This window comes from Triticum urartu, chromosome 6A (genome assembly GCF_056163025.1).
Source record: "Triticum urartu cultivar PI428250 chromosome 6A, HENAU_Tu73, whole genome shotgun sequence".
Classification (NCBI taxonomy): Eukaryota; Viridiplantae; Streptophyta; class Magnoliopsida; order Poales; family Poaceae; genus Triticum; species Triticum urartu.
In genome coordinates, this window is record NC_141878.1 from 523,935,507 (window position 1) to 523,960,714 (window position 25,208).

The 25,208-nt window shown below is 45.3% G+C and overlaps 2 protein-coding genes and 1 pseudogene across 4 annotated transcripts in view; all 3 read right to left on the minus strand.

Annotated features, from left to right (window-relative positions):
• The window catches only part of LOC125516883 (MLO-like protein 15), a 10,716-nt pseudogene extending 1,786 nt beyond the window's left edge, over nucleotides 1–8,930 (minus strand). The window contains exons 1-13 of the transcript XR_015609287.1: nucleotides 7,919–8,930; nucleotides 7,533–7,802; nucleotides 5,630–5,746; nucleotides 5,498–5,549; nucleotides 5,296–5,387; nucleotides 5,138–5,212; nucleotides 4,962–5,044; nucleotides 4,794–4,843; nucleotides 4,614–4,654; nucleotides 4,178–4,387; nucleotides 3,933–4,000; nucleotides 3,797–3,857; nucleotides 3,280–3,501 (exon numbers count right to left, since the gene is read on the minus strand). The product of XR_015609287.1 is annotated as an MLO-like protein 15 (transcript). The remainder of the gene's footprint in view (nucleotides 1–3,279; nucleotides 3,502–3,796; nucleotides 3,858–3,932; nucleotides 4,001–4,177; nucleotides 4,388–4,613; nucleotides 4,655–4,793; nucleotides 4,844–4,961; nucleotides 5,045–5,137; nucleotides 5,213–5,295; nucleotides 5,388–5,497; nucleotides 5,550–5,629; nucleotides 5,747–7,532; nucleotides 7,803–7,918) is intronic.
• A 3,289-nt stretch (nucleotides 8,931–12,219) lies between these two features.
• LOC125514613 (glycine-rich protein) lies at nucleotides 12,220–13,423 on the minus strand. Its single transcript, XM_048679947.2, has 2 exons — nucleotides 12,842–13,423; nucleotides 12,220–12,721 (listed from the first exon to the last, which is right to left on the minus strand). The coding sequence occupies exons 1-2, from the start codon at nucleotides 13,193–13,195 to the stop codon at nucleotides 12,401–12,403; spliced, it is 675 nt and encodes a 224-aa protein (XP_048535904.1). The 5' UTR covers nucleotides 13,196–13,423; the 3' UTR covers nucleotides 12,220–12,400.
• Nucleotides 13,424–13,568: 145 nt separating this feature from the next.
• Nucleotides 13,569–24,875, minus strand: LOC125514611 (putative serine/threonine-protein kinase SIS8). 2 transcript variants are annotated; one of them, XM_048679946.2, is made up of 13 exons: nucleotides 24,114–24,872; nucleotides 22,913–23,353; nucleotides 22,430–22,533; nucleotides 20,866–22,244; nucleotides 20,686–20,726; nucleotides 16,951–17,019; nucleotides 16,407–16,507; nucleotides 15,436–15,514; nucleotides 15,229–15,327; nucleotides 15,082–15,150; nucleotides 14,486–14,535; nucleotides 14,223–14,399; nucleotides 13,569–14,089 (listed from the first exon to the last, which is right to left on the minus strand). In XM_048679946.2, exons 1-13 carry the CDS (start codon nucleotides 24,726–24,728, stop codon nucleotides 13,975–13,977), a joined length of 3,339 nt encoding a protein of 1,112 aa, XP_048535903.1. In that variant the 5' UTR covers nucleotides 24,729–24,872; the 3' UTR covers nucleotides 13,569–13,974. The 2 variants fall into 2 exon arrangements, 1 of the variants encoding a protein (XP_048535903.1); XR_007286535.2 differs by lacking the exons at nucleotides 13,569–14,089; nucleotides 14,223–14,399 and having other exon boundaries at nucleotides 15,436–15,534; nucleotides 24,114–24,875.
• Between the last annotated feature and the right edge of the window lie 333 nt (nucleotides 24,876–25,208).

Sequence of the window (25,208 nt, forward strand, 5' to 3'; positions counted from 1 at the left end):
TGTTGGTGATGGTTCGTCTGGGTCCATGTGCGTCCATGTGTCAGTATGTTGGGTCAATAGCTCGCGTGAGTAAGGCCATTGGCTTGGGGTGTTTCTATTTGGCACACCGGGTTAGACCGCGTCCTCTAGCACCGGCCCTCGAATGGAAAGGTCTTGTTAGCTTCTTCCTCTTTCGTCCTGCCAGCACTCTCCTTCACGGCCAATGTCTCACATCTAAGAAGGCTCGCCCATTCCTTCGGCTCGGTCCCCTGGAATGGAAGGGTTCATTGAGCGTTTTCATCGTTCTCCTGCTGGCTAGCTGAGCCGAGGTTTGTATGCTCTTTCCTTCTTTCTTGTGTGTGATCTCTTTTGCACGCTCACTATTAATTGTCTTTCCCCTCACCTTTGCAGGTACTACCATCTTCTTATCATTGCTAGGATGCAACCATTCTTGGACTTTTGTTGGTCAACGTGGGCTATCTCATGGGTTCGTTTGTCCTTGTTGCATTTTTTTAATATCAACCATCATGTTTCTGGATGTAGTTCATTAATGTAGTGCGCAGGATGCGTTTTGTTGCCGCCTTTGTAATTCCTGTTTTGGAGAGATTGCCAAGGGCCGGGGGGCGGGGGGAGTTTGCTGGCCTCGACGGGGATGGAGCTGCATGTGGATGTTGTTTCTCCCTTACCGAGGATCCTCGCTCGCGAGTGCCTGCTATTCCGTTTGATTTGCGTGTGCCTTACGTCGGTGGTTGTAGGCCGTTTTCTCGCTGTTTGATTGGTCATGGATGTTCGTCGCCATGCCTGCCATCTCGAGGATTAATGACATGTGATCCATGGGCGCGTCCATGGCCCCACCGTTCATCGACAAGTGCTCTGCGTGTGGGTGTGGCCTTCTCTCTATGTCTACAAGGGTCATTATATTTGGAAGATGAGTCCATTTTTTCTTAGTTCAACTGTTGTTGTAGTCCGTTAGCTCTATTGTTGTTCCATCTCTTTCTTTGGAAGATTTGGATCAACATTCTATATATGTGTATCTTTTATTGCATCTATGGGTGTTGATTTGAGTGTGTACCTCGTGTTTTGTCTCGATTCCCTCTGTATTCTTCGTGTTCTTCCTCTAGTCCACCTCCAATTCGTGAAGATCGGGCCACTATAGGATTTACCCCTTATCACAAGGTCTCAAGTCATGATTTATATTTATGTTACCTATAGAGCAAATGTGATGATTTGTTGATCGAAGGGATGATCATCAATTGGCTTGTCGAGATACTTGACCCGTCAAGGTGAGTATTTGATAGAATCCCGAGAGGGATATTTGACATCACGAGAAAAGGACATGAGGTCTGGGTCCTCTCTCTCAACATAAGGTAGAACCTTGCCGGTAAAGTGATAGAAGCGTGTGTCTTGAGATCCATCTTGGCGAGGTGTCCTCTCAAAGGATACTTTGTCGCATGGGTGCACTGTACAACCTCTACGGGTTCCAATTATTTGAAATAGTCGTTTCAGCGGTATGGACGGGATCGGGATTAGTGACACTTACGGTCTAAGCCAAACTTGGAGAAAACTCAATTTATCAATAAAAATGCCAACCCTAAGTTGTACGAGAAGTATTTTTTTAACCTCACGCCACAGAATAATAGTTCCACGGTAATTTTCATTAATAAATAGTATTTTACAAAGAGGAAGGAGAAAAGGGGGGAATCTAGATCTACAAAATAGTAAAAAGGCTACTCAGCCAACTCCAGTTTTTAGAACATGAGCATCATTGTATCAAAATACTTGCACTTCATCTTAATTTTGAGGAGATGTAAATTATTCTTTAGAGTATATTCCAGGTCTGGACTGTTGGTGTGATATTCCTGAAAACTATGTACGGGAAGTGGTGGGACCACCACTCTTGCTTTATGTTGATCCCATCTTGCTGGTTATGTTATGTTGATCCCATCTTGCCAGTTATGTTATGTTGATCTCGTTGATTCTGTAGTCTCTTGTGATGCTCGTTTTTGTGGCTCTTTCTAAAGAATGTTTATGTGATCCCACTGATTATGTATTATCTCGCGACACTCGTCTCAGAGGTTATATTATTTACTATTTACATTCCCCTCCCCTCCTCCCCAAATCTTTAGTGTCTAATGATGCTCGTTTTGGTGGTTACTTACGTCGATCCCAGCTTTCCATTTACCTTGTGTTGATCCCGACATGCTAGTTACTTATTGCACTGATTTATGTCACAAATCTTTGATGTTGTACTGATGCACATTTTGGTTGGCTATACAATTTTATTATATAATGCTCTTTTCAGATTTGATATTTCTAATTGAACTGTTTGCTTTGCCTTCATTTGAATGTGCATTTTTCTTGCCTAAGTTTGTCTACTTGGGAGTACATCAATGTACTCACTTGGCTTGTCGATTTTCCCAGACCCCGAAGACGATCCCTATGCTTGAGGGGATGTCATTGAGTTCAATGACTACGATGTGTTCCAAGAGTATCCATGTATGTATTGATACTGCTACTGTTATGCTTCCGCTTATTCTATTACCACTCTGATCGAGGCCTTTTATGTACAAATAATGTCTAGGGCTGATGTACTATGTTCGACTTTTCAACTTCCTCGCTATTGTTGTAATAATCGAGCTTCTTGGTCATATACCTATAATATATGTTGGTTTTGTATCTAGTTACTTAGTGAATATGGGGCCCGATGATATGATCTCTGGGCTGGCGCACAACATAGCCAATTGAATGAATTGGTGCATGACATGCTTGGTGGATGACACAAGGGATATTGTACTCCTAGAACCTTTATTTTGAAGCCTTCGCCCATGCGGACTTAGGATATTGCCAACTATCTAAACCATGGGAAAAACATTCTTGCATCACAAGTGTTTGCATTCTCTTTACCCCCCCCCCCCCCTTCCTACTTATTTGCTAGTTGTTATTCTTCGCTCTTGGTACTCTTGTTAACTTGCTTGCTAAGTTCTTTGGGATGTATAGTCCTTGTTGTCTTGCTCTCAAAACTGCCAACATTAAACCTAGAAGTAGAAATTTGCGATAGGAATATCCACAATTGGTCCCTAATATTATTTATGACTAGACTAAAATGTTTTTATCTTTAAAAACTTATCATTTTCACATGTGTAGATCCATATATTAAGTAATTTTTAATCTATAGTAAGTTAGAGGTGAATGTGCAAAACACATCAAGAACCACAATTATCCAAACATATGTGTCATGTAATTGTTGATTTCCATTGTACAAGTAAAAGAAATTGTAGTATTGCATGAATGGACATATACAAAATATGCAATTAGCCTAGCAGTCCTTTACTGCACCAATGAGTCTGCATGTGCATTTGTTATTTGAACTGCAACACCACTTGACTCGTCAACTTGTGAGTTGCCTACGTCTGCAGGTGTTTTACTTGGGATTCTTGTGCGTCTCCTAGCTTTTTCAGCCCAGTTGACAAGGCCTTCAGTCACATTTTCGTCAAACATAACTCTTCTGAAAGAACTCCCCATCTTCAACATTATGAAAATTGAATTAGAATGTAAACATAGAGATTGAGGGCAGTTAGTTAAATTATGCTAGTAAATGCCTACATGGTGGCATCAATTCAGGACAAACAAACTATTCAGATAAACAATAAGTTATATGATCACCTATATGTACCAATTTCTATACAGAATATTGTACTAGTAAATAATTTTTTTGGTAGACAAGAATTAGTTACTCATAGACCAAACCGAGTTGAGCAATCACTAAATAATCAAAGAAGGTAAGAGGCAATCCACTTAGTTTAGAAAATAAACTCACATGAGAGACGACGGCATAAAGCGGTAGGGTGATGTAACAACAAACGAGTTGGCTAATGACACTGAAAGAAAGGAAACAGATAATGAGTTTCTTAAAATGTCAAGATGTTGTGATTTACTAGTTACTCCTATGATACCTTATGACAACTCGAGCTATAGCGTATGCTCGATTTCCCATGATGCATGATTTAAATCCATATGTCACCTGCATGGTTGGCAATGCAATAGTTAGTTCTACATATACATATACGAGAATTGGACTAACTTTGAAGATAACAACCTCGATCGGAAACTTATAGTCTATGCAATTTCATCATATTATTATTGTCTTCAAAACTAGAAGTCAGTTTGATTTGGTGCCTAGTTAGCATATAATTCTTACCAAGAGCCAAAAGAATAGTGCAATCTCAAATGCGTTTTGGAATAGGACGACGTGGATCAACAAAAGGACCAATTTTGGCCGATGGAACCAAAAGAAATCATCTGAAGGAGCCACTACTAAATCTCCTTGAATCGCCGTATGCTTTTGTGCAACCTCGTAAGCCAATTCCGTAATGATGTGCTCCATCTTGCTTCCAACCAAAAGTAGCATCTACCAAAAAAATCAACCGATGTTATAGTTATTCCTTTACGCATGATCCTTGTTATAGACAACAATTGTGTTCACTGTAAAGGTTGGCGTACTTTGAAGAAGTCCTGCTTCATTATATATAATTATGAATTTCACAAAAAAAGGCTTGGCAATAGTATGTATCGAAAATATGTGTATCTCATGTATGCTCATTCTTCTATTTGCATTATGTCTCATGTTTACTTACAATGAATGGAACCAACGATATCCAAATGTAGACATACAAACCTAAATTTATGACAAAAGAATAGTGTTATTAACGCATGAGTAATATAATATTATGTAGCGAATACAATCAAAAAATATGAAAATTCGGTAAACAATGGTTGTGAATGGGCCATAACTTGCAACCATTGGTGATACGAACCTTGAACATTCAACAACAAGAATACCATGAGCAATGCCCAGAGGTACCAGCTACATAAAAACAACATGCAAAGTAGTTATTATCTAAATCAAAAAATAAAATTATCAAAATCCATGCTTTAGAAAAAAACATGACATTCATTTCGTAATAATAGCATTGATAATTTACCTAATACCAACAACCTTCTTGAAATCAACCTCCAACGCTCTGATCATGTAATTGTAAAAATTGAATGTTGGGTTACAGTGTTTCTGTGAGAAGAAAAACAAATAAAATGTTAATTAGTTCCAATGATATGGAAACATGTATGTGACGTTCATTGATGATAATATATGCCTAGTTACCATGACGAAACCAAGTCGCATTGTTGTGTAGTCTTCCTCAGTGACTGATCCATAGAATTGTTTGAAGAATGAACACTAAAAATGGTGAATTAGTTTATAATCCAACTATAATCAAGAACAAATGAAATATTAATAATATTTTGATACTACAAATATACCATCCAACCAAATATCCTCCACCGTTTTCGGTGACCTTTAAAATGGTCTTGAATAAACTTGAACTCTTGAACATGCTTGATCATTTCAGGAGCTGCATAACGAATCCTAAATTTCATAAGAAAATAGTGGACACAACTTTATGTTAAGAAAAACAATTCTGAAATTATCATTATTCAAATTCTAAAACTATCAGCATCATACCATTATCACCATTTGCATGAATCTTGCTCTCCCAGTGATGCCAATTTCTCGTCTAGATGATAATTGATAAAAATCAATAGGAAGAACATGATAGATTACTTGTTAATACACATATAGTTTGAGGTTTAGTACCTGCATAATTCCTAGAATAATGGTAGAAGCACTGAGAACAAAATGAGTGACTGCCAAGATGAAGATAAATATGTGCAACTGATGAATAGCTTCAACAGAGAGTACCGGAACTTTGCCCTACATGCGGAATAACAAATGAATCATTATATATGTATAAGGGCCAATCTGTCAAAGATGGAAAAACCATCAAATACCAGATACCTAGGATAAATGCAGAAGTTGACTGTTGTGTAGTTGGTAAATTTCCTGAAATTTTCTGAAGTCTTTGTGATATTTCTAAGCCTTTTTGCAGTGGATATTTCTAAGCCATTATCAACATTCAACTATTCTCATATATACCATGCTTTGTTTAGAGTTGTGGTTACATGTTGGTGAACCAGACTCCCACGGTAGTGCCATTTTAAGCTCACTGGTGTAGAATATCATGCATGGGCGGATCCAGTACCAGTAGTGCGTCATGGGTACCACATCACACCAAAAAATGTGGAGTTTCTTTTTACCATCTAGTAATACGTATATGTAGCATTTTCCAACAATTCACTCCAACGTCCAAAGCTAAAATTAACAAATCTGATATAAGCCTAAGATAGCAAGATCTACTGCAAGTCCATTGGTATCTTTTAATCAGCTCGTTCGCTCCTGTAATTGTGCTCTTGCATGCACCGTTATTACAAAGAAAAACACAGACTTGTTTAATCAACTAGACCAAATTCCTACCTTAGAAATAAAAACTAGACTGAATTTAAAATTGTTTCCGCTGACTAGCAACCAGGCAGCTAGCGAGAGAAGTCGAAGCGTATGGGCACTCGTAAGAACAAGGTTAATAGTATAGCCGGCAGTCTTGGAAGTCACTCAAACTGACACCCGCGTCGCCCTCCTTGCGACTTGGGGGATTACCCTAGCGCCACAACTTCTCCCCAACTCCCCTTTCTCATCTCATCGCTGCTAGAGGAACCGGCTGGCGAAGCCCATCAGGCTCCGGGGATGATGGCAGTGGGGTGCGCCTTCGGCTGGTCCGTGGTGGTGGGCGTGGCTGCTCTGAGGTGTGGCCTAGGTGATGTTCGGCCTCCGGCCGCGTCCACGCAAGCTCCTTTCTAGCAGGTGGCACGGGCCTCTGACATGTGGTGCACTTGCTCATGCTGGCCTACTATGGTGTAGATCGGCTCGTGGGGGCGGGATTGCGGGATTCGGTGGAAGATCTTGCATGCCGGTGATGCATGCAGTGGCATGGCGACAATGCGAGCAGCTTGTGTTGTATGGCGTTCTCTTCCCCTGCGCGGCCCCGACTACCACCCCAACCTCGCGGCGCTGGACTCACCACCCTCTCATCACCCCATGGTCTCCTATCCCTCTGGTTGCACCAGGTGAAAACTATAGGTCTAACCCTAGTTGGTTATACCTAGCAATTACGGCGTCTTTAGATTGTTAGCTTGTTGAATGCATTGCTTAGAGTTTACCTAGACTTGATCTTTCGGGTGAAAACCTATGATCTGATATTCGATTGTTAGATTTGACAACGGCGGCACTAGTGTGTCATTCCCTTCGGGAAGGCATTGCTTCCAAAGAATCTTGATCGTGGTCCTTGTGTTGTCGAGAGTTGGTTGGCGTCGATGGTCGTTGTTGCATATCGTCAATCGCTTGTTTGACTGTTTTTTTCTTTTTGTCCATCTAAGCATAGCTTCAGTCTTGTATGATGTTGCTCTTTGTCGGCGTGATCTTTTGCACGTGTGTGTGCTGGTGTCGGTTGTGCACTCTAGTTATGCAAAGATCGGATGTGTGCTTATTATGATTGTATCTCTCATGCTGCATTATGAATCAATAAAAAAATGCCCTTATATCCTGAAAAAATTATGTCTCGTGATTCATACGGCTGATATGGCTCATATGAACGTTCGATGTTTACCTTTTTTAGGCAGTGATCGTCGGAGGCGGCTCCAGCGGCCAGAAGCCGCCTGGCCCCGCTCAGAACGAAGTGCGCGGTCTCGGCGACGCCGTCCGGCGCAGGCGGCTTGCAGGGCAGCATGTGGCTCATGACGCTCCGTCGCACGCACAGCCTCCCCATGGCTCCCTGGAACACGGGGAGCAGCAGCGATATGAATCCCAGCACCATCAGCTCCTCCTTCACCCTGAGGAGGACCTCGTACAGCGGCTTCTTGCTGCTCCTCATCATCCTCTGCAAACGTAAGCGCCCAAACGCAGCAGTTAACAGAGAAACAGTTCAGAAAGAAGACGTACGTACGTAGAAGCTTCGTCGATGGGATGGAATATGGGGTATGTACGTATGTATACCTTGCCTAGGCGGTGGAGCAAGCGCTCGAAGACGAGGGAGATGATGACGATGGCGGAGCAGATGGACGCGACGATCCATGTCGGCGTTAACTCGAGCGGCTTGGGTTTCCCTTCTTCCCCGCCGGCCATGGCGCCCCAAGGGTCACTGCTAACCCTTGTTACTGTTCGTATTCCTCAACGACATGAACAAGCAAGCAAAGGAGAAGTTCTCGATCGACTTATAATGGTCCTCGATGAGCACCAGCATAGGGGAAGTCCACTCCAAAACACGGCTCAAGAAAACAAGATGAAGAAAATGGCAACGATGATTACAATGTGCGCTCCCCATTTTCCAAACACTTTGCAGCACGCAGCCCATGGTCTCTGCCACATTGTCGATGTACGCTATGCCCCCAAGCTTTACCTATGGGATTTTGTCTGTTGCCAGAATGTCGTAGAGATTTCGCCTTCGTCAGCGATGTAGTCCTGTCTCCGGCCGGCGGCCGGCGCTGCCGTAGCGCGTCCTGTCCTTCCTTCTCCACGTTCCGACACGGCGTTCCTTGGTCCTTGCCTTCTCACACGGTCATGCTTGATCCAATCCATTACCGGTTGTCCTTGATCATCTGGTTTTATTTTCAAGCCCAATGCCACTGTTTGATCTCGACCAAACGGCTGCGACCTGCCAGGCCGTTCGCTGGGGGTTCCTTCCCAGCGAACGTTCGCCGGTTAGCATTACCGTACATTATTTTGTTCTTCCGAGGGTGAGACGGGCCTTGACGCAGCGGCGGCATGGATTCTAGAAGGTTCCAGAAAGAGGTGGGCACAGGCAAAAAAAAATGCGATCATGTCCTTGTGGTCCGTGAAAGGGTCACGCGGTGGTAGCCAAGAGCAAGATCCAAGCACCCGTCGCATCGGCCGTATCGCCCGTGTCCTTAAGCTCATGGGGCTGAGTTAATTCACGTGGCTGTCACTATCGACAACTTGAGAGGACCGGCTCGCCATTTCGGTGATACAGTATATATTCCGAGTATATATCACCATGCATGACCATAGTAATACTTCCTTTTTTTCTAAATACGAAGTAAAATGAGTGAATCTACACTCTAAACAACATATATACATTTGTATATAACCCATACTAAAATCTTTAAAAGAAGACTTATATGTAGAGAGAAAGTATATATTTCGGTGATATAGTACAAGCTGGTGGACATGCGACATCCAAGGGTAGATCATCATGGATGCCCGAGTACCGAACCCAAATGGAATTACGCCCTCCGTTCTAAATTATTTGTCGCAAAAATGGATGTATCTGAAAGGGGTGTTGAATACATTTGCGACGGCGACTGGACAACTCATAAACCCGTCGAAGTGTTCCATTCTTTTCTCAAGCCAGTGTCGTCCGGATGTTATTCAGGAGGTTAAACACACACTGGATATCACCCTAGAAGCGTTCGAACCCAAGTACTTGGGCTTGCCGGTTCCGGAGGGGAGGATGCATAAAGGGAAATTTGAGACTCTCCAAGAGCGTTTGAGGAAAGTGCTTGTGGATTGGAGTGAATAGTACATGTCGTCGGGGAATAAGGAGATTCTTATTAAGTCAGTGGCACGGGCCATACCAGCATATGTAATGAGTGTCTTCAAACTCCCGGCTTCTGTTTGTGATGATCTTACAAGGATGATACGTCAGTATTGGTGGGGGGTAGAGAACGGCAAGAAGAAGATGGCATGGATGAGCTAGGATAGGCTGTGTCTGCCTAAACCCATGGGGGGCATGGGGTTTAGGGATATGAGGGCGTTTAACCAAGCGCTACTAGCTAAGCAAGCCTAGAGGCTCCTGGATAGACCAGATAGCCTATATGCGCGGTTGATGAAGGCAAAATACTATCCTTCTGGTCAGCTTTTGGATACGGTGTTCCCGGGCTCTGGTTCTGAGGTATGGAAAGGTATTCTACATGGCCTTGCGTTGGTCAAGAAAGGCGTCATCTGGCGGGTCGGTAATGGCATGATGATCCGCACCTGGCGCAACCCTTGGCTGCCCCGGCCGTTTTCCTTCCGTCCGATAACTCCTAAGGGAAACTGTCGTTTTAACAGAGTCTCTGACTTTTTGGATGATAATGGTGCATGGAATCAGACTCGGCTGAGGGAGTTCTTTTGGCAAATGGATGTTGATCGCATCCTGAAAATCAGAACTTCGCCTCGCCAACGTGAGGACTTTTTGGCCTGGTTCCCGGAAAAGAGTGGGGGGTTTACGGTGAGGAGTGCATACAAGCTGGCTACATATGATCACAATGTTATTACAGCAAATGGTGCCTCGAGTACTGCCCCAGATGGGAACCGGTCAGGATGGAACTACATCTGGAAGTCTAGGGTTCCTCAGAAAATGAAGATCAACGCATGGAGATGTGTGACGGGGACTTTGGCAACGCAGAGTTGCAAGGCATACAGACATCTGACGACACGATCAACCTGTCAGATTTGTGGGGTGGAGGAGGAGGACTCATTTCATGCCTTGGTGACTTGCTCACATGCACGTTTGCTCTGGATTAACATGCGCTGCCGCTGGCCACTCCCGGAGGATGATTTCTTAATCCATGATGGGAGAGAATGGTTAACTACTTTACTGGCGAAGTGCTCGACCGATGTCCAGGACAAGCTACTTATGTTTATTTGGCGGATTTGGCAGCTACGCAACGACCTGATCCATGGGAAGGAGATCCCTCCTATTCCAGCCACCGTTGAATTCCTTGACAGTTACTACAAGTCCATTAAGCTGGCTGCATGCTACACTACGGAGGAGATCATTAATGGAAAAATGTCAACCGGGGAGATGCCGATACCAGACCAAAAGGGCAGGGTCATATCGACTCCATGGCCGGCGCCTCAGCCAGGTAGGGTGGCTCTATCAGTTGATGGCTCGTTCCTGAAGGAGGATGGATCTGCTGCTGTTGGTATGGTGCTTAGAAATGACAAAGGAGATGTCCTAATGGCTGCCTACCGTTTCATCTTTTATTGCAATGACCCGCTGGAAGCAGAACTACATGCGATCATGCAAGGTTTGGCCTTAGCACTACAACACTCTGACTTGCCGGTGGTGGTTCAGACGGACTCGTCTGAAGCTTTGTCTAGCTTGACAAATGATGCACTTCTTCGTTCGGCGTATGGACAGATCGTCATGGAGATCAAAGCACTTCTTGTCATATAATTACCACCGTTTATCAGCGGCGGTGGATGCCGGCGTGGAGGCCTCGGCCGGCGGAGCTGGTGGTGGCCTTCTCGTCATAGTGATGAGAGGTCAAGTGTGGCTGAGCATGGGGCGGCGTGCGGATATGACGGTCCTGACGTTGGTTGTCGTTGTATGGGCGACGACAATGATTGGCGCGGCGGTGGGTGCTTCCTGGAGCACCCAGAATCAGGGCGGCAACCCCTCTTCTTCGACGGCGGTGGACTCCGTGATCATGCAGGCGGAGCGGAGTCTGAATTTCGAGGTGATGACAGCCTTCTGAGGCTGGTGGCAGCATGGGACGTCCCCTTCATCAACAGATCAAGTTCGATGCGGCTCAGCAGGTAACACATGCATCTCTTTCGGAGTTGTCGACCACTGCCTGCCGTCGGTAGGTGAAGCCTCCGGCGGATGCTACGCACGATGTCTCATGCGGGGACGTCAAGTCATGCCTGCTATCAGCACGTGCTGCACAGTGGCTCTGGCGAAAGTCTCATGTGCTAGCCTGTTGCTGATGGATCGAAGATGTTGCGACAATGGCGGGAGACAGGCGATATGGGATATCTGTCTTCTGATGTCTTCTCCATAGGTATCCGATTATCAAGGCGTCGGTACTCGGATAAGGGAAGATGGTACATTCGGCTTCAATGGCGACTTTATGCACTCCAGTGAAAACACAAGATCTATAATCAGGCTATGTCGACGTGTGCCTGTGTCGGTGTCCTTGCTGATGGTGGTGGATTGAAGCTTGACTTTAGGGATGAGAATCCGAAATTCAACCTTGTGTTGGACTCGCTATCATCGGCGCACGTACGATGATTCCTTCTTGAAGGCGTAACCTAGCAGTTGTGTATTTTTTTTTATTGTCGTCGTGTAACATAGGGTTAGTGGTTATGTGGTGGAGTTACTGTCGCGAGGCATGCACCCTCGGATTTTTCTTTTCGCTTTATTACCGACTCGATGTTGTTCGGCTGCTCGATTTTGCATTCTTAATAACATATGGTTGTATGCATGATCCTGATACAAAGGCTGGGGTTATCCTTTAAAAAAAAACTGCATTTCACAACCCTTGGGACAAAAAATCACATATTGAAACACAAACAGGTCAAACTGCACATTTTATTGCTAAGAGAATCTCAGGCATATTGGATGCATGTTGGCCGGTGAATAGCGAAATGAAAAATGCTTTTAAAAAAAATACGAACTGGTGATTCATCGAAGCAAAGCCGCCGCGACTATACTTATTTAGCGTCAGCTAAACTCATGTCAGGATGCCTTGATCAGTCATCGTAATCATGGCGGCGGCGGTTGTTCCCGCGACGCTGCTTCCTCTCATCGTCGTCGTCGTCATCGTCGTCGTGCTTCTTGTAACGTGGCTTTCTATCATCGTCGTCGTCGTCGTCACGCTTCTTGTAACGCGGCTTCCTGTCATCCTCATCATCATCGTCGTCGTCACGTTTCTTGTACCGCGGCTTCCTCTCGCCATCGTCGTCGTCATCATCGTCGTGCTTCTTGTGCCGTGGCTTCCTCTCATCATCGTCGTCGTCGTCGCGCTTCTTGTATCGCCGCTGCCTATCGTCGTCGTCGTCATCGTCGTCATCCTACAAAGAAATACAGCAAAGAGATGATTCTCAGGGCAACGGAGTCAACGGTGTCCGTGGGCCCATCTCGCCAAGCATTCCGAAACGTAACAAAAGTCCGTGGCCGTGATGAGCACTCACATTCTTCTTGCGGCCGTAGCTGGGCCGGTCGTCGTCGTCGTCGTGCGCCTTCCTCCCTTGCCCGTAACCAGCAGAGGAGCCGTGTGTCTCCTCCGGCCTCCTCCCGTGACCTGCGGAGCCGTGGCTGTCCTGGTCCTGCGGCCTCCTGCGCTGCTGCTCGGCCGCGCCGTGGCTGTCGTACGAGGACGAGGAGGTGGAGGCGGTGGAGATGGGGTAGCAGATCTCGTCGGAGGGCGGGAGGGCGCGGCCGAAGGTGAGGGTGATGTCGTAGCCGCCGCCGTAGGGGGTGGGGTCGTGCTCGTCGAAGTCGGCCACCTCGTCGGCCTGGGCGCCGCCCCAGAAGATGCTCGCCATCCCGTGCGCACGTTCGTCCGCGTCTGCTGGAGGCTCCGGAGAGGGATCGAACGGGCTCTGCTAGCGCGGGAAACGCAGAGACGGGAAGAAGAAAGAGGATCGCGCGGGCCGCTCGGGGAGTTTCCACGGCTGGGAATCGGTCATGCCGAGATGGGCGCGGAAGTCGCGCGCGTTCTCTTTTTCCCGCCCGAGGATCGCGGCGACTGGCGGGGACCGATGGTTTCTCTCGCTCCATTTGCAGCTGCCTGACGACCGTCGAGATGTGCAGCAAACGGCACGACGCACGTACTTGTTGCCTGTAAATAGCAGCACAGCAGCAGGTGAGAGTATGCAGTGAAACACCGGAACCTGGGAACCGGAACAGATCACAAACTGAACAAGCTTTTCATCTTTTTCTTCCTTTTGGTTCTGACTGACACCTGACAGCATTACATTACATGTGTTGGCACATATAGCCACCATTTGGTGGAAACACAAGAGGGAAATGGAGGGGAGGAGAGGAGAGATGGTATGAGCAAAGCCCCCTGTTCCAACCGCCACGTCAGTTCCTTGTTCAACTGTTACATGGTCTGACAGTGTCCGTCTTCGTGAATGGATCGATGACAGGCGGGCTTAATACGGCTCATGCCACTGTTGGGACGAACTTACATCTTTACAGGAAAGCAAACGGACCAACATCACGCACGCTCTTTACTCTGCACACGCATTTGGTGTAGCTGTACAAAAAAACAATTCCTGTAGGTATGGACGCCGGGCAGCTGCTCATCTTCGTTTCACTTTTACCCGTCTGTTTGCTGTACTCTCTGCCTTGGTGCTTGGCTCGCGGGCAAGGGTTTCAGTAATGGTTTTAATGCAGCCATGATCTCCGCGAATGAAGGCCGCGCCCTTGGGTCCCTGCAGCAAATACAGGAGGCATGAACATTCAGACTACTAGGAATTGTACATTTGCCGAACAAGAATTCGGATGACGATTACGAAGGCACGATGTGCAATTGAAATTGCAACCGAGAGGATTAGGCATACTAACGTCTGCCAGCATCTTGTTATGATCTCTGCTACGGCGGGGTCGACGTTGTCTGGAATATCAAGGCGGCGACTCTGAAACCCAACTGCTCCAACGACTTGCATTGCGTTCATACCTTCCCAAGGCTGCTGTAGCGTACAAAGTTCCCACAGTATGACACCGTAACTAAAGACATCGCATCTGCCAACATACACAACCATTTCAGCAAGCACAAATTTATGTGAGACATGAATACATATGAACTGGGTTTTAAGCAGTAGACTGACTTCTCATCTGATGGTTCATTACGTAAAACTTCAGGTGCCATCCACTCCGCCTGCAAACCAACGCACACATTTAGTAATAAGTATGGTAGAGCACTTGAACCACCCAGATGCAAACAAGAACGCCTACATGTAACATAATCAAGTTTTGTTTTCCGCCAGTGTACAAGAATTATCTGATATAAGTGCAACAAAATTCGAAGACACTTAATCCCGTGCGCTAGCATAAGTACATTAGCGAACTATGTGACTACACCGCTAGGCGCTAGCTATTTGTGGACTTTGAACTAGAATACTTTAGTATAATAAAAGGGGTCACTTTTTCACAAAAATAAAAAAAATAAAGGGGGTCACTTGTGTGTGTTTTTAGCAATTGGCTTCCTCTGATGTCTTCCCAGCCGTTCAATGGCATTCGTTTATTAAGAGGAGAGAACGGTTTCCGGAACTGGAGAACTCGTACACTTCAACAAAATTTAAACATGCAGAAAGAAGTTCATCTATACTCTCCCACAGATGGAAATATGCAGTAGCTTAAAGCTTAAAGCACTGCTCACACAAAATAAAAGTTATACAGAAATTGCAGGATCATGCAAGCTTACTGTTCCAGCTGTTGATCTTGATGATAGGAAGGTATTGTTCTTCATTCTTGATAGGCCAAAATCACAAACCTAATTGCAAAAAGTTATATAGCTTGCAATAAAAACAGAAGACAGAATGCCATTGATATAATGGAACTTGTGTGTTACCTTCACAACCCAGTTCTTGTCAACCAGTAGATTTGGAGATTTCAGGTCTCTATGGACTATAACTGGTGTGCAATTATGCAGATAATTCATACCTCGTGCCTACAGACCATCGCAATCAAGTTAGTAAACAATATATTAGCTGTATTTGTTGCCTGCATTTGTCAACAACTTACAGACAGATATATTTAAAGCATGTATTGGTCTTACCACATCAAGTGCCATTCTTAACCGCCTCTTTTCATCCAACAGGTTGTTAGGTCGATGAATCAACCGGAACAAGCTACCTCTGTAATACCAATAGCACACCTAGTAATTAGTAAATACTGTGAACTCGTTTAAAGAATGTTATTGAACTAAAGCGGACATAGTTACAGATGAAAGAGGGGGGGGGGGGGGGGGGAGCTGTTACATGTGTTCTCTACTATTTATATCAGCCTCCAAATCGTTTCATGTTTATTTCTGAGCAGATAACTGTATCCTTAATAGAATCACTTGTCAGCAATCTAATGTGCGCTCCTTAAAGGGGGTTGCTGACGAGGGGGGGGGGGGGAGCTGTTACATGTGTTCTCTACTATTTATATCAGCCTCCAAATCGTTTCATGTTTATTTCTGAGCAGATAACTGTATCCTTAATAGAATCACTTGTCAGCAATCTAATGTGCGCTCCTTAAAGGGGGTTGCTGACGAGCATTCTGGAATGTGTGAGATACTTGTCTGTTCTCACTTAATGTTAAATTAGCTTGAGTTACAAACTGCTCTCACTTAATGTTAAATTAGCTCGACTTACAAAGCAAGCCAGGTTATTAAAACATTACATGATCGAGAAGATGAGATCAAAACAATGTGACCCAGAAAACATAGAACAAAATTATTGTCCGGAGCGAAATCATAACAAACTAATTATTCAAGAATTCAACACTTGTAAGGATAAATGATTGATTAATTCCTTTGTGCCAATTGCTTCAGCATTTTCCATTTTAACATAAAACAGTGAATTCTAGAAAATCCATGAGCAACATGCCGCGTATAAATTTAAGTAAACTAGTTCAAAAGAAGTTGTCAGAAAAGAAAAACATCTTCATGATACGTCAAACTTTGCATCAAATGGTCAAGTGGCGTGATGATCTTATGATGATAAACATAAGTCTCAAATAAAAAAATTAAACCAACAAAGCTACCTTGGAAGAAATTCGGTGACAATGGAAAGATTAGGCACCCGAGTGATAGCACCCATGAAAAGAACAACATTAGGATGACGTAACCGCTTCATTATTCGCACCTAGACATGAAGCAATTATCAGGATAACTGCATAAGAACAAACTTATTAAACCATTACTACACATGAAGGAAACAAACTGTGGTCAGGCTACTGACTTAATTTCTAGCAATAGCCTGCTTGAATTTGCACTCAATTAGTATGAATCTGTTGTCGAAAGTAATTATCTAGAGAATATGGTGTAAACTCAACCAGTAAATCTACCATTACACATAATTTCTACTGCAATGCAGTACAATTTACAACAGCGCAGAAAAAATATGATTACTTCACAGAAACCTCGACGTTTGGCTTACAAAATGCACACTCAGAGTGCATATGAAAGCCGACAGCACTGTACAACAGACATCAGGACATACTTACATAGGCATAATAAACACCAACAAAACCGACATCACTGTACTTACATCTAGTTATGCCATTTCAAATATAGAAAGCAGTTTACCTCAGCTTTAAATTCATCCAGAGCATCGCTCGAAATATCTTGTTGCAAAAACTTCTTGACTGCAACTTCCTATAGGCAAAGCAACTTATTATTCTTTAAAAATGGCATTAAACGGAATATAAAAATTAAAGGGATTGCTAAATGATTAACACAACTACGCTTATGTTGTTTCAACATAGCCGGTCCCAAGCCCGGGTAAAGGAGGAGGGTTGTGATAGGCTTGGCGAACCAACGTAAAAACTCAGCCACTCTTATGGAGATGAAACCCAAAATATTTTCGTAGGGAAAGAAGGTGAAGGAGGTGGAGGATACTGGCTTCAAGTTGTGGTACACGGGGACGGCTGCAAACAGAAATGGCGTAAGGTATCTTGATCAACAAGAGCCTCAGGTATGGAGTGGTAGACGTCAAGAGACGTGGGGACCGGATTATCCTGGTCAAGCTGATAGTTGGGGACTTAGTTCTCAATGTTATCAGCGCGTATGCCCCGCAAGTAGGCCACAACAAGAACACCAAGAGGGAGTTCTAGGAAGGCCTAGAAGACATGGTTAGGAGTGTACCGATTGGCGAGAGGCTCTTCATAGGAGGAGACCTCAATGGCCACATGGGTACATCTAACACAGGTTTTGAAGGGGTGCATGGGGGCTTTAGCTATGGCATCAGGAATCAAGAAGGAGAAGATGTCTTAAGCTTTGCTCTAGCCTACGACATGATTGTAGCTAACACCCTCTTTAGAAAGAGAGAATCGCATCTGGTGACTTTTAGTGCCAACACTCTAGCCAGATTGATTTCATCCTCTCGAGAAGAGAAGATAGGCGTGTGTGCCTAGACTGTAAGGTGATACCTGGAGAGAGCTAGACTTTCACTTTCAGATTCGTGACCAGTGGGATAAGCGTGCCAAAGTCGCTAGAACGAAGTGGTGGAAGCTCAAGGGGGAGGTAGCTCGGGCGTTCAAGGAGAGGGTCATTAAGGAGGGCCCTTGGGAGGAAGGAGGGGATGTGGACAATCTGTGGAATGAAGATGGCGACTTGCATTCGTAAGGTGGCCTCGGAGGAGTTTGGAGTGTCCAGGGGAAGGAGAAGCGAAGATAAGGACACCTGGTGGTGGAATGATGATGTCTAGAAGGCGATTAAAGAGAAGAAAGATTGTTTCAGACGCCTATACCTGGATAGGAGTGCAGACAACATAGAGAAGTACAAGATGGCGAAGAAGGCCGCAAAGCAAGCTGTCAGTGAAACAAGGGGTCGAGCGTATGAGGACCTCTACCAACGATTAGGCACGAAGGAAGGCGAAAGGGACATCTATAAGATGGCCAAGATCCAAGAGAGCAAGCTGAGGGATATTGGCCAAGTCAAATGCATCAAGGACGGAGCAGACCAACTCTTGGTGAAGGACGAGGAGATTAAGCATAGATGGCGGGAGTACTTCGACAAGCTGTTCAATGGGGAGAATGAGAGTTCTACCATTGAACTGGACGACTCCTTTGACGAGACCAGCATGCGTTTTGTGCGGCGAATCCAGGAGTCTGGGGTCAAGGAGGCTTTAAAAAGGATGAAATGAGGCAAGGCGATGGGCCCTAATTGTATCCCCATTGAGGTGTGGAAAGGCCTCGGGGACATAGCGATAGTATGGCTAACCAAGCTGTTCAACCTCACTTTTCGGGCAAACAAGATGCCAGAAGAATGGAGACGGAGTATATTAGTACCAATCTTCAAGAACAAGGGGGATGTTCAGAGTTGTACTAATTACCGTGGAATTAAGCTGATGAGCCATACAATGAAGCTATGAAGAGAGAGTCACTGAGCACCGCTTAAGAAGAATGACAAGCGTGACCAAAAATCAGTTTGGTTTCATGCATGGGAGGTCGACCATGGAAGCCATTTTCTTGGTAGGACAACTTATGGAGAGATACAGGGAGCAAAAGAAGGACTTGCATATGATGTTCATTGACTTGGAGAAGGCCTATGATAAGATATCGTGGAATGTCATGTGGTGGGCCTTGGAGAAACACAAAGTCCCAGCAAAGTACAGTACATTACCCTCATCAAGGACATGAACGATAATGTTGTGACAAGTGTTCGAACAAGTGATGTTGACATTCATGACTTCCCAATTAAGATAGGACTGCATCAGTGGTCAGCTTTGAGCCCTTATCTTTTTGTCGTGGTGATGGATGAGGTCACAAGGGATACACAAGGAGATATCCCATAGTGTATGCTCTTTGCGGATGATGTGGTGCTAGTTGACGATAGTCGGACGGGGGTAAATAGGAAGTTAGAGTTATGGAGACAAACCTTGGAATCGAAAGGGTTTAGGCTTAGTAAAACTAAAACCAAGTGCATGATGTGCGATTTCAGTACTAATAGGTGTGAGGAGGAGGTTAGCCTTGATGGGCAGGTGGTGCCTCAAAAGGACACCTTCCGATATTTGGGGTCAATGCTGCAGGAGGATGGAGGTATTGATGAAGATGTGAACCATCGAATCAAAGCCGGATGGATGAAGTGGCGCCAAGCTTCTGGCATTCTCTGTGATAAGAGAGTGCCACAAAAGCTAAAAGGCAAGTTCTACAGGACGGCGGTTCAATGCTGCAGGAGGACACCTTTCGATATTTGGGGTCAATGCTGCAGGAGGATGGGGGTATTGATGAAGATGTGAAGCATCGAATCAAAGCCGGATGGATGAAGTGGCGCCAAGCTTCTGGCATTCTCTGTGATAAGAGAGTGCCACAAAAGCTAAAAGGCAAGTTCTACAGGACAGCGGTTCACCCCGCAATGTTGTATGGCGCTGAGTGTTGGCCGACTAAAAGACGACATGTTCAACAGTTAGGTGTGGCGAAGATGCGTATGTTGAGATGGAAGTGTGGCCACACGAGGAACGATCGAGTCTGGAATGATGGTATACGAGATAGAGTTGGGGTAGCACCAATTGAAGAGAAGCTTGTCCAACATCGTCTGAGATGGTTTGGGCATATTCAGCGCAGGCCACCAGAAGCTCCAGTGCATAGCGGACGGCTAAAGCGTGCGGAGAATGTCAAGAGAGGTCGGGGTAGACCAAATTTGGCATGGGAGGAGTCCGTTAAGCGAGACCTGAAGGATTGGAGTATCACCAAAGAACTAGCTATGGACAGGGGTGCGTGGAAGCTTGCTAACCATGTGCCAGAGCCATGAGTTGGTCGCGAGATCTTATGAGTTTCACCTCTAGCCTACCCCGACTTGTTTGGGACTAAAGGCTTTGTTGTTGTTGTTGTTGCTAAATGATTAACACAAAATGCAAAGCAAACATGAGGAATCTTCAAACTAACCAGAACGGTTATTGAAGTCTGTCACTATAAATATCGCATTTCAATTCAAGGTCTGGGTGAAAACAGAAAGCAACAGGTGGCAAAAGTCTACTGGTAAAAATTTCCCTTTTGGTGCAAGGCTCAAACACTTAACACTATTTATTTACCTTTGTATCTCAATGCAAGCATTTCACATTATGGAGGAGAGAAAGAACAAGATGGCGTTTTTTGCAGAATTTTAACTGACTTTCCTCATTGATAAATGTCAATGACACTGAAAATTAGAGACCTATAGTCTCAATGTTATGAGTCAACATTTTTTTCACATCAGTAGTCCCCATAGACAAAGAGAAGTTAAATTGGCTTCCTTATATTTCCTTTGCTCATTTAGCAAGTGACACGGAACTAGTTAATAAATTTGAAGACTATAAGAGCACATTTAAACTGAAAGACTTACTGTTCCATGCCATTCACCTCTATAAACTTCTCCAAATGATCCTGAAACACAAATTGGTTGCACAGAAATTAAAAACTTTGAAATCATTTTATGCTAACATCAGAGAATCATTACACACAGCCGCTGAAAAAATAATATGACTAAGATAAAATTCATGTAAATAAATCAAGAGAGCGGTACCAAGGCCAATCCGTTCCCCGATTGCAATTTCTTCCAACTGCATCTCAAACTCTGCAACATCGTCTAGAGTAACTTCAGATTTTGCACTTTCTGTCCCGCTTGATTTATCTGAGGTTCTTTCAGCTTCCCGAGGAACTTCGGCAGGATCCCTTTCTTGATCTAGAGCATTATCTTGGCCATGACCAATTTCAGTGTGCTGTTTATCCCAAAAGTCATCTGCAGCTTTCTCAACCGATTCATTTCGTTCAGATGTGCTTGGTAAACTAAGTAGCTGATTACCAGGCTCCGAGTGTTCATATTGCTTGCTAACAGCAGCAGTTGTTGCAACAACTGCAGCTGCGGTAACGGTGGCTGCAGCTGCAACGGGCACATCAAATTTCATATCACTGTTAGATTTTGCGGCTGCGACAACCATCGAAGACGCTACCACTGCAGCAGTTGCAACAGCAGCGGCCGTGACAGGCAATTGCTTTGAGAGCTGTGACGGAGTTTCCTGGGGAGGTGCCGAAGGTTCATAATGAGAAAAATAGGGAGATGTGTTATCACGGATATCCGGATGGTGGTATATACCCAAACCCTCGATAGGTTTAAGTGAGTCCAGAAGTGCCCGGTGAGGTACAACTTTTGATTGGAGTTCATGCCCAGGACGATGAGACGGTGATGGGCCATGACCACGATCAGCATATTCCCTTGATCCAACCTCATTCATTCTCCTTTTCATTTCATCCTTGCTTTGAAATAGGGTGGCATCACACACAATTAGATCCTTTGGCTCCTCCATTGAATCTTCTGAAAACAAGTCAGGCGGTGCCACTACTCCATTTTCAAGTAAGACCTCATGGATTTTCCGCGCTAACTGTGGATTTTCCCTGGCAGCATGAATCATGTACTCTGAGATATCCTTTACTTTCATCCTCCGGAAACCCGTAGTGCTGCCCACTTCTGGGGAAGAAGGTGAACTTGACAGAGAATTATTTGCACCAACTGGTTTTTCTTTGTTCTTTGGTGCCACCGCTTCTTCTGTGCCTCTACTTTCATTGATAACAGGTTTATTTTCACTTGGGAATGTGCTAACCGATAAATTTTCAAAAGAACTTATCGTATTTTGTTGATTGCTTGTTTGACTAGTCGCAGCTCCATCTGTATCAGAAGGACCAACGTTGCTTGATGTCGATCTTCTGTCAAGTAGCTCATACTCAAAGGAATCACATGCAGAATTTGAGACTCCACTGTGAGAAGATCCCAAGTGATTGGCCGTATCAGCTTTGGTTAACTGATGATTATCTGAGTAGGAACTGTCTTCAAATTCTGTAGACAAAACAGCACCCTCTGAAGGAATAACTGTGCCAGGATCTGTCACGAGATCAACGATGAACTCCCTGCAAAATGCAGCATGGCATAGAAGGTTATGAAGTCTCTAGTGCATCTTCTTTAGTTTCTTCTAGGTCCTAACATTTGGGTGAAGCAAGAAATCTAACCACACACAGCACAATTATCCCAACAGATGCTTATATGTGCTACAGAATTTCATTAATGCTGACTGTGTGTGCAAAGGGTGTAATACCTTCCATCGTCATATTTCACAATGTTCAAAGCTCCATCATCCGATCCAGTGTACTGCCTTCCTTTCAGGAGTCGACAAGGGATATGAAGGCTATCAGCCAAAACCTACATCCAAGTGTGAAGAGGAAATGACTATTAGTACACCAGTGAGGTGCCTATTGGAAAAATGTCTTGCACAGTGTTCGCACATGTCAGCAAAGCAATTGTTAGCATACTGATGGATCATTTTTTAACAAATGTTTCGCTCATGGTTTGCTGCATTATATCTATATATTTCATAGAGCAGCAAGGAAACGTTATCATCCATTTTGATATTAGAACAATGTGAAACAACATGCTGATATGATGTTCTGCATCGAATTACAGGGTGACAAACTAAAACATTACAACAGATATCCATGCTTAGCAAATTCTGTTTGTACAAAGATAGGACACGATTGGCCCCACCATCTAAAAATGTTTAATATATTTGTAAATTACTGACCTTAAATAGCAGCGCGCGATGACGAGCTAGACCAGTTTTTAATTGGCCAAGAGGCACAACTACACTTCCAATACGTGCTCTCAGGGATCTGATCATATTCTGGTATTTTCTTGACGTGTTCTCAGGATCAAATATTAGTCCACCCATGTGGTTAGAAACTAAATTAGCAAGTTTCTGAATCAAAACATTGCCAACAAATTCTGAATTTCTCGATCGAAGTTCAACAGCAATGATTGAGGCCTTCTGCTCAAGTTTCATAAGCTCAGGATCTTCACCTCTGTGAACCAATACAGTTTCCCAGTTGACACTATTATGTGAAACTGGCTGTGCTCGCAGTTCACTCAGAGAGGGCATGTTTATTGATGCCGGCCCATTCCCAATGACGTAGAGATCATAAAAGCCATCTGTTATTTTGTCATCATAGCCAAGGGCGTTGAAATTCTGTGGAGCATGAACAAATATATTGGTATGTATCAGAATATGGCAAGGGTAGAATAAAAGTAATGAGCATTTGAGTATATAGAAACACCACAATACATGGTCTATAAGAAACCCTATCGAAGATGCCATTTGTGTTCATTTATGGTCCATCAATCCCGTTTACAAAGTCGACATAGGATTCATGCATTATCAAGCAATAAATTAGTGATTACAAATAAGTATAAACATAGAAGAACTAATTTGCTGAAGGAGCTCCTACTGTTATCAGTCAACCGCTAATAATGGATTACCAGCATCACACTCTTGAACACACACAAGACATTATACTGTGGCATATAGTCATACATGAAAGTGAGTATCAGATGTTCTCCTGCAACACAAACTCCAAAGAATTCCTATCAAGAGGTTAGTCCTTTTGGAAATTTCCCTGAATTCATGGGTTTTCGTTACGGCGCAACCAAACAACTTCTGTTAGTTACTCATGCTGGATTCAACATGCCATGACATCCAATTACGGAGTTTTGGGGTCCCTGTGGATATCATCTTCTGTGTTCCAAAGTAGCTACCACTTTGCTCAAGAGAGAGCTCCCACTGTTACGAATCTAATAAGGAATATACCAGCATCGCGCTCTAGCTAGAAGACTAGGAAGCACACAGCAATGAGCATTATCGTAATGGATGATCACAACTGCGATATGAGAAACATAATGGACAATCGAAACCGATCATGGAAGCAGGCAGGGCTAGATTGCTAACTGACCCAGTATCGGGCCGCGATGACCTCGGCGAGGGAGCTCGCGGGGCGGCGGAAGCCCAGGCTCATCTGCTTGGCGACCTCGATCTCCATTTCCTCGGGGTTGTCCCGGGCGCTCATCTCCAGCACGAGCTGCAGCTGGAACTCCTCGAGGTCGTCCTCCTCCTTCTCCCTCTCCCGCTTCCTCTCCTCCGCCTCCGACGACTCCCTGATGACCCGCTCCTCCACCGCGTGCTCCTCCCGCGATCGCCGCCGCTCCCTCAGCGCCTCCTCCTCCTGCGAGAGCCTCCGCTCCATTCCCTCCTCCTGCGCGCGCCTCCTCTCGCCCACCGGCCCCGATGGCCGCCTATCCTCCCCACCCGGCGACGCGGACGCCGACCCCTCCGCCTCCGCGGGGGGCGGGGGCGTCGGGGGCGGGGGCCGCGTCGGGACGGAGTCGAGCCAGCTGGACACCACCGAGGGCGGCTGCTGCTGCCGCTGCTCGGGGAGGGTATGGTGAGCCGCGCCTCCGCCTCCACCTCCTCCTGCGCCGCTCCCCTTGCGGGGGAGCGGCGGGGCGGGCGACGACGCGCCTTCCCCGGACCCCTCCCCGATGTGGAGCTTCCTGAAGAAGTTCTTCATGCCGCCTCCCTCCGCCGCCGCCGAAACGAAAGTCGCCGAGCAGCAGCAGCTATTGGGCACCTACTGGTGTTGGTGGTGGGTGGGTGGATCCGACATGGCCACTGACGCGGGACGGACGGGGGTAACTTTAGCCAACTATTGACCCGCCTCGACGCCTCCCAGTGGCCGAGACGTCATTAGTTTAAGCGTGCCGTTATCGCCAGCGACCTGCCGCTACTCCCTCGCCCCGGCTTTTTTTTTTCTCGCCCCACGGCAGGTCGGTACCCCGTACCCGGGCTGGGAAGGAAAGGGACCGGAGCGGGCTCGTTTACCAGAAACAGAAAGAGTCAGGGGTTTGGGCGCTAATTACCCCCCGTTCTTCAGGATTTTTTTTTTTTGGAAAGATGGTTCTTCAGGATTTTTGGTAAGCTCGAATCGCTTGCGTCCTCCTGCAACGCGTGCAGTTATTATGGAAAGGCGTGCGGATGTCTCGTCGCGCGG

Bases quoted from the DNA above. Each gene is read 5' to 3' on its own strand.
- LOC125514613 (XM_048679947.2), bottom strand. From the start codon at position 13,195: ATGGCGAGCATCTTCTGGGGCGGCGCCCAGGCCGACGAGGTGGCCGAC. The intron at 12,722-12,841 runs GTGAGTGCTCAT...ATTTCTTTGTAG, and splicing joins GCTACGGCCGCAAGAAGAAT to GATGACGACGATGACGACGA.
- LOC125514611 (XM_048679946.2), bottom strand. From the start codon at position 24,728: ATGAAGAACTTCTTCAGGAAGCTCCACATCGGGGAGGGGTCCGGGGAA. The intron at 23,354-24,113 runs GTCAGTTAGCAA...CATGCTCCACAG, and splicing joins TCATCGCGGCCCGATACTGG to AATTTCAACGCCCTTGGCTA. The intron at 20,727-20,865 runs GTACCGCTCTCT...TTTGTGTTTCAG, and splicing joins CGGGGAACGGATTGGCCTTG to GATCATTTGGAGAAGTTTAT.